Raw genomic sequence first — 14,199 nt, 5'->3', positions numbered from 1 at the left:
TGCAGGCTCTCTCTGTGCTCAGCCTGTAGGGGCCAGAGAGAAATGGAAGGAAGCAGCCTCAACTCCCAAATTCCCCAAAGCTACAGCTTCTCCTTCCTTGCACTCAAAATGGCTTTCAGTTCCAGCTTTAATTCCTGTTGAGTAGGAGGTAAGAAGGGGAAGTCGAAAAAGAGAAGAGAAATCAAGTTTTCTGCTCACCCCCCCCCCCCCCCCCGTGCCCGTCTCCTACCAGATTTGCCTGCTTTCGCAGCTGGCCTGATACCACGGAGGGGGGGAACCCCAAATTCCTCCAGGAGTGGTGGGTGTGGCCCCCTGCCCACTGTCCTCTCGGCGCCCAGGGGCACTGGCGTCCGGAACCTGGCCTTGGGCTGGCTTGAGGCGGGTTCCAGGGGCACTCCTGCCCCAGGCTGGCTGCTTCTGGGTCGGGACTGGGTTGGTGACTGTAACAGAGGGCATAATAACCCTAGAAGGCAGGCGCCATGACCCGTTTATCATGTGGAGACCCAGGTTCAGAGAGAGTAGGTGGCTTACCCCGGTCACTCAGTAAGTTGGTGATGGATCCCAGTCTGTCTGACTCGCCAGGGGAAGGAAGCTGAGTCTTGATCCCTGTCATCCTGTGCCCTTGATGCTAAGCTCACAAGCCAGAGGCCAAGCAAGGGGGTTTCCAGGCCGTATTTCCCAGCAGGCAGGCTGGCCAAGTTTAGGAGGCCTCTTCCCACATCCAGCCTGGTCTGGGCTGGTTCCTGGCTGGCTGGCAGACAGTGACTCAGGCTTCCAGCTCCTGCCTCTGGCCTCCTCATCCCTTCCAGATAGGAGGGCCTGGGAGCAGGGATGGGGAAGGAGCTATGGAGTCATCTAAAGGGGATCCTGAGGCCATAGGATCCAAGCAGCCCAAGGAGCTTCAACCCTTGCCAGTTTTTCCTTACGTCTATCCTGAATTGCATCTGCTGTGGGCACAAACCAATCCCACGTGTTGCCTGAACTGTAAAAAGGAAGCTGGCAGAGGTTGTCCCTTCTATGAAGTGAGGGACTTCTGTGTTTCTGCCACGGGTGTACCCGGAACGGAGATGGGTGGTGGATGCCTGGTGCTGGGGCAACACTCCCGGGGCCTCTACCTCAGATGGACAGGGCTCACCACTGGCCCTGTCCCCCTGCCAATGTCCCCAGTGGCTCCTGTGAGCCACATGGACCAGGTGAGGCTCTGAGAGCAGGGCTTGAGCTGATATGGGAATAAATAGCAGAAAGGCTGGGGAGTGGGTCAAGAGGAACTAAGGCTGGGAGCCCAGGGCTGAGGTTGCTCAGTGCCAGCCCCAGAGGGGAGGCCTTGGCGATACGCAGACCTGCCGCACAGCCCCCACCCCGGGGCAGCCAGCAAAAGGCTTGAGACTGGCCATCCCAGGCAGTCTGCTGGCACCATCTCATGGCCAGAGGCCCTCAGTGCAGGAAAGACAATCCTCTGGGAATTTCCCGCCTTGAACTTCTAAGCATGGATTTCAGGGAAACCATGGATAAGGAATTTGTATTGAAATGTGCCCTGGCTGGGACACCTTGGGAAACTCGCTGACCTTTCCTGAGTCTTACTTTCTTCATCTGTAGAATGGAGAGAACACTCTCGCCCCCCACCCGCCCGGAACTGCAGAGAAAACCCCCGGCAGAGGGGAGGCTGTTAAGAAATGACACTGGGTGCAGGGGACCCAGAAATTAGCATGGACTGCCGTGGGCGGAGGGAGTCCAAAGTGGGGGCATTCAGGCTGGGCCTGGAATGGATTCATTCAGTTAACAAGAGTGTATTGCGTCCATACCATATGCCAGGACGCCTCCCCTACACGGTCTCATTTATGTCCTACAACCTCCTAGATGGCAGGTACCACTAGTCATTCTCATTTGAGAATGAGATGTGAGAACTACAGGAAGGATAAGCAGGAATTATTCGGAGAAAGTGGGGGGAAAGCATCCCAGGCAGAGGAAACAGCACACACAGTGGCCTGGGGCCCAGAAAGGCTGGTGGGGAAGGGCTGAAGCTGGACTCCGGAGCCCTGGCAGGCCTGGGAGCAGGGCCAGCCCCCTCAAGCCGTGTTCTGAAGGTTTTCAACGGGCCAACCCCCTCAGGCCTCCCACCAGGCCCCTTTTCACACGACACATCCCACGCTACGCTGTTCTTCATTTCTCACACAGGGGTCAGCTCCTTCCCCACCCGTGTGCTTCTTGCCTAAGATGCCCTCTTCTCTCTTCATTCACCCAAGCCCCCCTGGCCCTTTAAGGCCCAGCAACAGACATGTCTTCTCCAGGAGCCATTCCGGGTCACTTGTCCTAAGTGTACCCATAACCCCCAAGATCTGAGCTCTCATCTGGGCCCCACCCAGATAGCAAGAACTCAGACTCAAGCCCTGGCCTGAGGCTGACACCTCCAGGAAGCCCTCAGAGCTGCTACCATTCTTGGGACAGACACCGTGATAGGGGTGACCACTGGAGGTTGTCTTGGGAACCCAGCAAAGGACTGGTTGCTGGGCTGACAGCCGGGTCTCCTTGCCCTCCGGGGCTCCAGCAGCACTAAAATCAGAACAGGAGGCCACATGTGCAACAGGCACAAGCAAGCCCTTAGCACAGACCTGAATAAACGGTAGGTACTCAATCCTTGCACAACTGACCAAGTGTTTCCCAGCAGTTAAAACCTGAATTTTCTCAGTTGGACCCAAAGTTTTGGCCCCAACTCAGTTCCCCAATCTCCTTGCCTGTAAAATGGGTTTGGGTGGGAGCTCAGTGCTTACACCTTCCAGGGTAAAAAGGGTCCTCCCTCACTCTGGCAGGTCATCCTCACAACATGCTGGTGGCCAGTATGACCACGTTCTACTAAGGAGGCTCAGAGAGGGGAAGGGGCTTGTGAGTAGGGGCCACACCGTGAGTCGGGGCCAAAGTAGAACAAGAACCTGGACCTCAAATGCCCAGGGCAGTGTTCTTTCCCTGTGCGACCCTGTCCCCCGCCTCCCTTACTTACCTTAGCTGCTCCCACTCAAAGCCTACCTCCTCCAGGTCACGCCCCTCAAATGCTGCCTCTACTACTGGAGCTCGCCTCCTCGGGAAAAGGAGAAGCCACCTCACTTCCTCTGGCCATCCTAACAGCTGTGAGTCTTGGTTTGGGAGTGAGGAGGGGTGGGAAAAGGGCTTGGCACCGGCAGGGAGACTCTCACTCAGGTGAGTTTTCAGGGGCATCACCTCTATCCCCACAAGCCATACCCATCACTCCCAGTAGCTCCAGACCTGCCATGTGGAAGGAGACAGTGAGTGCTAAATGGAGGTATGTGGGAGGATCTGAGGGCAAAGAGTAGGTGTTCAGTAAATGGTTTTGGAGAAAAGGAAGAGAGGGAAGGTGGGAGGGAGAAGGTGACCAAGTAACTGAGTGCTTAAGTGGATTGCCAGGCGGAGGGATGGACATGTCAGTGAATGAGCTAGTGAACGAATGGAGAAAGGGATGGTTGGGGGAGTGAGTGACTGGAAGGTCGCTCTGGGTGTTACAGCTAAAGGGGGAGCCAAAAGCTCTTTAATCACCAACGTGCCCATTTGACAGATGAGAAGACTGAGAGAGGGCTGAGGAGAAAAGAAGCTGCTGGGTCTGTGGGAATGGCTTTTGACCAGCAGCCTCTGGTTCTCCCCCCCACCTCTCTACCCCCCTCATCACCGTCTTTCCTCTGCTGGGGTGGGGAGGGTTCCAGGAAGGAGACATTTTCTCCGCCTCTTTGCTCCTCTAGGCCCCAGTTTCCGCCAGGCCTTGGTGTTGGGGATGGTAGGGAGGGGGTGGCCCCCGCAGGGGCTATTTCAGTCGGAGACAGCCCTGCCAGGAAACAGAGGAAGCCACCCGCCCCCTCGGAGGTGTTGCAGCCTGGGCTGCGGCAGGAGAGCGGAGAGCGGAGAGCCTCGCGTCTGGCCCTCCCTTGCGCTAACGCCCTTGAGGCCACCAAGGCGCTTCGGGGACAGGAGGCTGCCTGTGAGTGTTGGTGCATCTTGGCACCGTGGGCCAGGATGAGGTGGGCATGGGTGCTGGACACAAGGAACTGTGGCTTTGGGCAGGACCGAAAGGAGGGCGCAGTGTTGGGGGGTGGGGCAGATACAGGGACTCCACCCAGCTGGAGGACCAGAGAGGAAGAAGCAAGATTGGATCTGGAGCTGGATGGACACTTAGTGTTTTGACAGACAGACAGGGGATGAATGGCACTTCGTGTGGAGGGAACTGCAAAGATGGGGAGGCCGGAGAGGAAGTCTAGATCTCTGGCTTTGAATGGTCGTGTGGCAGCGTCGGTGTCTCAGGAACGGTGTGGCAGGACAGGAGGGGGCGGAGGGGCGCAACCTGGGGTGCCTTGGATGAGGCTGGAGGGCTCGGCAGGGAGCTTGAACGTCAGGAGCTGGAGCTTCTCCTCAAAGGGCCGAAGGATGCAGGGAAGGATGTCGTCAGAGCCACTTGCTAGAAAGCCCCCCACCATAGTCAGAGTGGCCGGAGCCCAGGAAGACATTGGGGCCTGAGCTGGCCCAGGGCTCAGGGCCCAAGAAAGAGTGACAGCCACGAGAGCTCGAGGAGCCAGGGCCAGCCACGGAGGCAGGGACCAAGGGAGCCCTCCCTCAGGACCAGCCCCTGCCCCGCCTTGGGCCTCAGAAGGCAGAGTGTATTAGGGAGCCAGGGGGACAGCCAGGCCTGCCTTTCTCCTCGCGTAGCCTCTGCCTCCTTCCAAGAGGACTAGTCTTACCAGGGAGTGGAGAGCAGAAAATATCTGGAGCCTCCAATCACCTGAGGCAGACAGCTCTCTTGGGGTGGTATCTGAGGACAACGGGCCTCCCAAAAGAGTTCGGAAAAACAGCACTGTTCCTTCTACCCGCTTCTTCCTCCTCACCATGACCATCTGCCCTAGCAGGCTGCTCTCCTCTCAAGCCCGGCCTGTTCTACCTTCCTCCCCACCCGAGGACACCCCTCTCCACCCAGGGATTTCTTTCTCAACCCCCACACCCTCCCTGGGTCATGCTCCATCCTTCATCCTCTTCTGAAAAGTCTTTTCTATCCTGTGGCTCACACTGGTCTCCCTCTTCAGACTAGCATATGTATATGTGTAATTTTTATATCTCTATCTACACCTGCATCTATATACTGTGCCTGCATGCATCCAGCAGGCAGTAAGTATGCATTTAAATGCCTGGCAGGTGAAAACAGCAGAATGGGGGTGCCTGGGTGGCTCAGTTGTTAGGTGTCTGCCTTCGGCTCAGGTCATGATCCTAGGGTCCTGGGATGGAGCCCTGCGTCGGGTTCCCCACTCAGCGGGAAGCCTGCTTCTCCCTCTCCCACTCCCCCTGCTTTTGTTCCCTCTCTCGCTGTGTCTCTCTCTGTCAAAAAGTGAATAAAATCTCAAAAAAAAAAAAAAAAGAAAAGAAAACAAGAGAATGAATGCATACATAAAAGAAAGGTCCAGACAAATAAATGAAGAGATGAGTAAATGAACTTTCTCCGCCTGTACTAATCTTGGCTTCCTGGCTACAATGAGGGCCTGCCCAAAGCTTCTGCCTCTGACTTCCCTCCATGCCTAACTGACTAGCTGAGCACCCAGCACTCCTAGCACATGGGCTGAAGCCCCACAAAGGGTTTTTCATAATTAAAGGTAATATGGCATGTGGGATACAGACTAGAGATCCAAACCTCATTTTGCAGGTGCCCAGAATCTGGGAAAAATATTTTCACCAGAATCAAATTTAAAGTTGGAAGAAATTAATTTGGGTAGTTATGTTTTGCTCTAACATAACTTTGAAAAATCTCATACTTTGACTTAGCAGGGTATATTCACATTAAGAACAGCTAACACTTGCCCTGTGCCAGGCACTGATCTTCATAACAACCCTATGAAGCAGGTACGATGTGATCCCATTTTATAGATGGGGAAACCAAGGCACAGAAGTCTAATAATGAGCCTAAGGCCCCACAGTTCACATGTAGCAGAGCTGGGATTTGAACCTGCGCATCTGAACCAGAGCCCATATACTTGGCCTCAACCGTCTATCCTGTTCTGTGTGCATTTGAAGGACTTCATGTTTTTTTCTTCACTTCAGTTTTTCCCATCTATTAACAGGGAGGGGGGTGATCTGACTCACTATCTCAAAGGCTTGGTCTTACAGGTCCATTGGATTTAAGTTGTGAATTCTCTCTGGACACCAGTAAATGTGGACATGCTGGTTGGGAAGTAGGTATCAAGAAGTCAGACTTAACTTCACCAGGGAACCCCCTAAGACACTTGTGCTGCTGACTCCCCCAAAACCTGAGGGAAGAGTGGAGGGATGAAATGTAGGATACAACAGCATAACATGGCATTTATTAAGCACCTACTGTATACCAGGCTTATGACACGTTTTACCGATAAGAACACAGACCCAGAAAAGGCAAGTGACATGCCTTGGGTTGAACAACACAGAAGCAGGGGTGCCAGGATTCGAATGAGGCTTGCCTCACTCTGAAGTTGGGCTTTAACCTCTACATTCCATGTCCATGGGCTACACTAAGTTGCATCCTCTCAGTCAGGTGGTTGGGTTCTGGTTCTGGCTCTGTTTCTAACTCACTGAGTAAAACTGAGCCACCACAGACTCTCGCTGTGCTGTATTTTCCTCTCTATAAAAAGCAAGCAATATGGGCGTCTGGGTGGCTCAGTTGGTTAAGCGACTGCCTTCAGCTCAGGCCATGATCCTGGAGTCCTGGGATCGAGTCCCACATCGGGCTCCCTGCTCAGCAGGGAGTCTGCTTCTCCCTCTGACCCTCCCCCTCTCATGCTCTCTCTCTGTCTCATTCTTTCTCTCTCAAATAAATAAATAAAATCTTTAAACAAAACAAAACAAAAGCAAGCAGTAGGGGCACCTGGCTACCTCAGTCGGTGGAGTGCATGACTCTTGGTCTTGGGGGGAGGGGGGGACTGTGAGTTCGGACCCCACCTGGGGTGTAGAGATTACTTAAAATAAAATCTTAAAAAAAAAAAAAGCCGTAGATTTGGCTGGTCCTCAGCCATTTGCCTTCAGGAACGCTGTTCTCACTCTAGCCACCAGGGGGTGCTGTGGCCCAGCAGCTAGGCCAGACAGGCATTCGTAGCCTCAAGTCAAGCAGAAGGATGCTTAGGGAACTCCTGAATCACTTTCTCCCCCCATTTTACAGATAAGAAGATTGCAGCCAAAAGAAGGACCATGGTTTTGGAAGGTGGAGTCCAGCCTGAGGAGGTGGGCGCTGTCCTTTGTCAGCTCACAATGTGTGGACGTTCTGTTCATGTTGATTAATTAAGAATTACCAGGGCCTTCTCTGCCCTGGACCCCAGACCGGGCTCTCAGACAAAGAGGGGCATCAGACCTGGCACTTCTCATCAGGAGGTTCCGACCAGTATAGGAGAGAAAGACAGGCAGGCTCACCATGACCATAATCTCCAAACTCCAAAAAGCCCAGGGGAAGCCCTGCATAGCTTGACTTAGTACCTCTAATCTCATGTCATCCTAAGAGATGGGTATATCATTCCCCCATTTTGCAGATAGGAAAATTGAGATGCAGATAAAGTATATCACTGGCCCAAGGTCACATAGCTAGTAGGTAGCACAGGTAGGATTCAAACTAAAGTCTGTCTGGGGTACCTGGCTGGCTTAGAAGGGTGTGTGACTCTTGATCTCGCGGTCATGAGTTTGAGCCCTATGTTGGGTGTAGAGATTACTTAAATAAATAAAACTTAAAAAAAAAAAAAGGTTTAAAACAAAAAAAACTAAAGTCTGTCAATCTCTATTTCCAGAGGAGACATTTGACTAGGGTTTTTGAAGGATGAGTAGAGGATCACCAGGAAGGTTGATGGGAAATGAATATTATAAAGTGAACTGGATTTTTCCCAAGCTTGAGCTTTACTGTATTCCAGGTTTCCTTAAAGTGAGGGCTGTGTGGGGTGGTGAGTATCAAAGATGGTTCAGGTGGCGATCAGGGCCCAGAGAGGGACAGGGGCCTACTGGATGGTCAGTGAGTGTGGTTACTGACAGGTTGTGTGTTGCTTCCCCAGCCTCTCTGGATGTAGGAAGCATAATCGGGCAGCCATGGAGTGGGGCAATGGTACACGCCAGGCCCTGGGCTCCCCGCCCACTACCTGCGTCTACCGAGAGAACTTCAAGAGACTGCTCCTGCCACCTGTGTACTCAGTGGTGCTGGTGGCTGGCCTGCCACTGAATGCCTGCGTCATTGCCCAGATTTGCACGTCCCGCCGGGCCCTGACCCGCACAGCTGTGTACACCCTGAACCTGGCCCTGGCTGACCTGCTCTATGCCTGCTCCCTGCCCCTGCTCATCTACAACTATGCCCAAGGCGACCACTGGCCCTTTGGCGACCTCGCCTGCCGCCTGGTGCGCTTCCTCTTTTACGCCAACCTACACGGCAGCATCCTCTTCCTCACCTGCATCAGTTTCCAGCGCTACCTGGGCATCTGCTACCCTCTGGCCCCCTGGCACAAGCGTGGGGGCCGCCGCACCGCCTGGCTGGTGTGCGGGGCCGTGTGGCTGGCCGTGACGACCCAGTGCCTGCCCACAGCCCTCTTTGCTGCCACAGGCATCCAGCGTAACCGCACCGTCTGCTACGATCTGAGCCCACCCGCCCTGGCCACCCGCTATCTGCCCTATGGCATGGCCCTCACCGTCATCGGCTTTCTGCTGCCCTTTATCGCCCTGCTGGCCTGCTACTGCCGCCTGGCCCATCGTCTCTGTCGCCAGGATGGCCCCGTAGGGCCGGTGGCCCGGGAACGGCGTGGCAAGGCGGCCCGCATGGCTCTGGTGGTGGCAGCCGCCTTTGCCATCAGCTTCCTGCCCTTCCATGTCACCAAGACAGCCTACCTGGCAGTGCGCTCCACAGCCGGTGTCCCCTGCACTGTGCTGGAGGCCTTTGCGGCTGCCTACAAGGGCACGCGGCCCTTTGCCAGTGCCAACAGCGTGCTGGATCCCATTCTCTTCTACTTCACTCAGAAGAAGTTCCGCCAGCGGCCCCAGGAGCTGCTACAGAAGCTCACGGCCAAGTGGCAGCGACAGGGTCACTGACTCCACTGGGGCAGGACACCTGGGGCCAGGTCACGGGAAACCCCTCCAACCCCAAACCATGCAGAGAGTTAGAGCTTAGCTCAGCTGGGCATGGAATGAGGTCCCCCACAGACTCCAGAATCTCACCAATGACTATTTATTGAGCCCTTGCTCTGGACCCAGCCCTGTGGACACAGAGAGACAGGCTTGGACCTGGCCCTCCAGAAGGTGCCAGTCAGCCCTGGAGTCAGGGAAGCCATGTGAAGCTGCTCACAAAAATATAGTATGGCATGTACTGTAACTGAGGAGTGTGCTGTATGCTTTGGAGTCACCAATCCAGGGACTGGGGGAAGATGGGAGGAAGAAGTGAGAGCTTCTGGAAAGGAGCATTTGAGCTGGATTTTGAGGGGATGAATACGAGCTCTCTGGAGGTGTGCGATGTTCCATTCATTCAGCAAACCTTTACCTACACCTTATCCTTGGGCCTGGGTTGATTCTGGGGCCCTGGGAGAACTGGTCCTAGCCCTGCCCCATATAGGCTCCCAACTACTGGACATATAGATGCTTGACACAGTGATATCAAGGCTGTGACAGAGAGAAGCATGGTTCAGGGGGTGGGGGGTAGGGAGGGAGGGGTAAATAGAGGATGCCCATGATCCAGTTCGAGGAGTCAGGAAAGATCTCCTGGGATGGAGATGGGCGGCATCTGAACCAGGTGTTGAAGGCTGAGTGGGAGGTCGGCCAATAGAAGTGGGAGCATGTTCCTACAGCCTGGGCCAGCCCTGTGCTAGGCTCTGCCCTGGGGCAGATGGGTAGAGAGAGCTGGGGTGGGGGGCAGGCATATGGCCTCCTGTGTGTGAAAGTTGAGAAAACAAGAGCTGTCCCATAGCCACCCTCCAGACAATGGCAAGAGTGGCTCAGATGTTCCAGGCTGTGGGGGCTCAGCAGAGGGAGGAATCAAGGAGTGCTTCTTCGAAGAGGTGGAGCTTGACCTGGGGAGGAATCCAAAAGGCAGAGAGAAGAAGGCTGCTCCTGATGGAAGGCACTGTGTGTGTATAAAACCCAAAGGTAGAGATGTGCTGAATCTGGCCGTAAATCAACAGTGAGTTTCAGTTAAGCCCAGGAGGGGGTGATGTGGGTGGGACCAGAGCACTGAACTCCAGGAAAAGACCCAGACCCTACCTCTTCTCCACCTACCTCTTCAAATGTGCCTCTTTCAGCCTCAGGGTCTCCTGGGAGTCTGAGGACCCCTCCACCAGGACCCCCAAGTGAGGGGAAATAGCCCTTCAACCCTGCTTCATTCTAGAAGTCAACAGCTTGAAGAGATGCAGGGCCACCAGGAGGCTGCAACATAGAGATGCAGAGGTCCCGTGGCCAGGAGCCTGCCAACCAGTCTCAAGACAGACTGTTCCATGGGTTCTGCTCCCGCCCTCCCAGCTCCATCATTCTGGCCTGTGGGTGCCTGGAAGCTGCTGGAGGCCATCTCATGGAGGCATCTCAAACAAAGACTTGAGCCTTCAAAAGCTTTGGAAAGGCATCTTCACTGAAGATCTCTGAGGAGGCAGCGAAGGGGATTCCACCACATAAGGCCTCTTTACCTGTTCTTCCCACCCACCCCTCTTTTCAGCCCCACCTGTACAGCTCCTCCTCCTCTCTGCAACTTTTCCTCATATCTCCACCACCCCGCCCACCCCATCCACCATCACTTCTCCTCCAGTCCCTGTTCCCTCCTCCCAGATCTCAGCTTTCCTCCTATAGAACAATCTAGCCTGCCCTTGGCTGCTGGTGTACCACTCAGACCCTGCACACAAACCAGCCATGACAAAAAAATTTACCTTCTCAGAAGGTAGAGGGGAGAGAGAGCAGAGGAAGGACTGCATAACTTAGTATTTTGCTTTTAGCCTTGTCTCATCTCCAAGGCTGTTGGGCCATGGGGCCCTTCAGAGAAGGACTCCGCCGGAGTTAAACTCCATAGTCATGTCAGAGAAGTGCTTGCAGCTGGCTGAGGAAGGGGGCAAACCAGGCCCAACCCACCTTGGGAATCCATCAAAATGCCCTTCTGAAGAGGCTGATAATTTGGACAGAAGGAACTTTGATTCTTTGGGTCACAGTGAAAAGATGTGAGGAAGTGTCAGAAGAGGTCTATTCCCTATACAATGCGATGTCATGCCAAGTAGTACAGATGTTAGCTACCCTGTGTCTTGTTCCGAGTCTGAGACCAGACTGGTCAGCTGCCTGTCACGGGGGAGTAGGGGAATGGGCGAGCAGAAGGCAGAGGGCCTCGCCCACAGTGCTGGCTGAGCCCCGTGGAGAGTCGCAGATAACCATCCTAGCAGACTGCCAAGAACTGTGACCCTTTGGTCACTTTTCCAAGAGTGGGAATTGTGGGCCACAGGTAAATTGCATTCCCAGCTTCCCTTTGTGAGGCAGAATAGCATAAAGGGTAAAGACTCCAGAGCCAGGTCACCTTGGTGTTTATCTTGGCTCTACCACTTAGTAGCTGTCTTACTCTGGGCAAGTTATTTAGCCCCTTTGTACCTTAACTTCCCTAGCTGTAAAATGGGAATAGTAAATCTTGTAAAGTAGTTGTGAGGATTAATATGTGCAAAGAACTTAGAATAATGCCTGGAACATAGTAAGCATGCAATGCATGGTACTGTCATAATGATTTTGCCTTTTGTGCACCCAAGTTCCTCCAGAGTCTCTCTCTAGGAATTGGCCTAGGAGGTTTCTAAACAAGGGGCTTTGAGCAGAGGATTTTTCCTTTTCCTTCACATGGGAGGCAGCTGGTCTTTTAAGAAAAAACAAAAACAAAAACAAACTCAGCACACTTTTTTCAGAACAAGGCCCATAATCCATGAGCCCCAGCTGTTCCTGTAAGAAGGAAAAGTCATTTATTACATGCCAGTATGAGGGACTTCAAGTGCCATTTGGGAAGCTTGAATTGCCCCTTCCTTTCCCCTCCTTTTGTCCCCACCCCCCACTCTCTCTCCTCACTTTAACCCAGAGCACACTCCGTGGTGGGGGATCACACTGGGGATGCCTGCTTGCTGGGGTGGAGACAGAGGGGATATAGACCGAGGTGTGGAGGTAGAGCGTGGTGAGGGGTCGGGGGAGCACATGGGTTCACAGGGGTCCAAGGTTATTCTCAAGGCTTGGGGAAGACTTCCTGGGGGGTAGAGTGGTGCAGCTGGGGCTTGAAGAGTGGATGTAATTAGACTGAAGATGAGAGGGTCATGTTGTTCCTGGTGCGGGGAACAGCACAGCCCAAGGCATGGAGGCTGTTGGAGGATGGATAGGAGGGTTGTGGCCTAAGACCAGGCTGGAGAGTTGGCAGGGCTAGAGAGGCAAAGGCTTGGTGCCAGCCCAGGAAAGCACCAGGGAGCCACGACAATGACAGCAGTGGCCATTTGCTGGGCTCTGCAGGTTCTAGGCATCATACAGTGTGCTGTATACACATTTTCTCATTTAATCCTTACAATACCTCCAATTACAGATGGGGAAACAGGCCCGGATGTGGGAATTGATGTGTCAAGGTCACACAGCCTTTCTCTAACCCAGATAGTAGGTGCCCCCCTCCACCTCTCCCATCCTCCCACCCTTTCCTTTCCTTTCTTCACTTGCCTTCCAAGTGCCCACCTGCCTCAGCCAGTCCCAGTAACTGGGGACCCCTTAGGAAGTTATGACAGAGACAGCTAAGTGCCAACCACAATATCAACTCTCTTTTAATTGGGCACGTGGTCTCCTAGGATGAAAACTTCATTTCCCAGCCTTACTCGCAGCTAAATATGACCACGTAACTTAATCTTGGGTAATGGAAGATAAGCAAAGTGCCCTAAGGCAATTTAATATGGGGAGGGGGTGAATGTCTGTAAAAGAGAGATAGTGTCTGTCCTTTGCCTCCCCTCCTTTCTTTCTGCTTACAATGGGGACATGACAGCTGGAGCACCATCTTGGACCGTGAGAAACAGCTTGGGTTTCTGACCATTCCAGTTTGGGACCACCTAAATCTGGACTTTTGCACAAGAGAGAAATAAATGTCTATCTTTTCTTTTTTTTAAAAGATTTATTTGAGAAAGAGAATGAGATAGAGAGCATGAGATATAGAGAGAGCATGAGAGAGGGGAGGGTCAGAGGGAGAAGCAGACTCCCTGCTGAGCAGGGAGCCTGATGCGGGACTGGGACTCCAGGATCATGACCTGAGCCAAAGGCAGTCGTTGCCCAACCAACTGAGCCACTCAGGCGCCCCAAATGTCTATCTTTTCTAAGTCACAAGTTTTTCGGGCTCTTGTTAGCCATAGCCAAATGAATCCCTTTACTCGGATTCTATCCTAAGGTGGTAGACCTAGGCGGAGGCTAGGCAGTGTCCTGGACTGGGGTGGGGGCCAGGGTCTAGCCTGGTGACAAGCTAGGAGTCAACAGGGTCTGGAGATACCCAGGAAGGCTTAGAAAAGTTGCAAAGCTTGGGGAGTGGTCATGCTGCTTTTGGCTGGAGGCTGAAGGGATAGATGTGTTTCCTGAGGGACAGAGTAAGAAGGAAGGGCCTGGAGAGAACCCTGGGAACTCCATTAAGGGGTTGGGCAGGAGGGGGAGCCAGAGATGTGGCAGGTCAAAGCCTGGGGGTTTCTGAATGATTGTGGCAGGGGAGCTGGGTGAGTGGGGGAGGAAGTGGAGGTGATGGGTGGAGAAGAAAAGAGAGAAGTTTCCCAGGGAGGCCAGGTCCAGGGAAGATGCTTCTATGACAGGAGACCTGTGAGTGTTGGCTGTTGTAGGTTGAGGACAGGGGCAGGGCCAAAGATGGAGGAGCCAGAGAGTTAGGGACCAGTTTGTCCTTTTGGAAAAGCCCAGGGGCACTGGATCTGTCCTAGGAATAGATGCAGCTTTCTCCTCCCTCCCTCAGTCATTTGTTCGACACACATTCTCTCTGCTCCTCCACGGACCCAGACCCTACCCTCAAAAAGAATCTTGGGGAGGGGTGAGGGTACAGACAAGGAAAGAGTTCAACCACTAAACAACATTTATTGAGCACCTACTGTGTGCCAGGCATCATGCTGAGCAGTGGGTCCCTGTCCTCAGGGAGTTCCTAGTCTGATGGAGGAGAATGGCAGTAATGAAATAAACATAACCCTGGATCATTACAGCAGGGGAGGAGAGCTT

At 53.6% G+C, this 14,199-nt stretch overlaps 1 protein-coding gene across 6 annotated transcripts in view; it reads left to right on the top strand.

The window, feature by feature from the left end:
• P2RY6 (pyrimidinergic receptor P2Y6) overlaps positions 1 to 13,625 on the top strand; it is a 39,780-nt gene extending 26,155 nt beyond the window's left edge. The window contains exons 2-5 of one of the 6 annotated variants that reach the window (XM_064576953.1): positions 3,031 to 3,122; positions 6,148 to 6,212; positions 7,169 to 7,230; positions 8,043 to 13,625. In XM_064576953.1, the coding sequence (XP_064433023.1) occupies positions 8,077 to 9,063 (987 nt within the window). In that variant the 5' untranslated portion in view covers positions 3,031 to 3,122; positions 6,148 to 6,212; positions 7,169 to 7,230; positions 8,043 to 8,076 and the 3' untranslated portion in view covers positions 9,064 to 13,625. Of the gene's footprint in view, positions 1 to 3,030; positions 3,123 to 3,162; positions 3,983 to 6,147; positions 6,213 to 7,168; positions 7,231 to 8,042 lie in introns of those variants that run through there. The other 5 variants (XM_064576950.1, XM_064576954.1, XM_064576952.1 and 2 more) reach the window with 5 other exon arrangements.
• The last annotated feature ends 574 nt before the right edge of the window (positions 13,626 to 14,199 follow it).

The sequence above is a fragment of the Mirounga angustirostris genome, unplaced genomic scaffold, assembly GCF_029215605.1.
Source record: "Mirounga angustirostris isolate CCGP_5_RB_7025 unplaced genomic scaffold, mMirAng1.0.hap1 SCAF_13, whole genome shotgun sequence".
NCBI lineage: Eukaryota > Metazoa > Chordata > Mammalia > Carnivora > Phocidae > Mirounga > Mirounga angustirostris.
The sequence above is the reverse complement of the archived record's forward strand: the minus strand, read 5'-3'. Positions and strand labels throughout refer to the sequence as shown.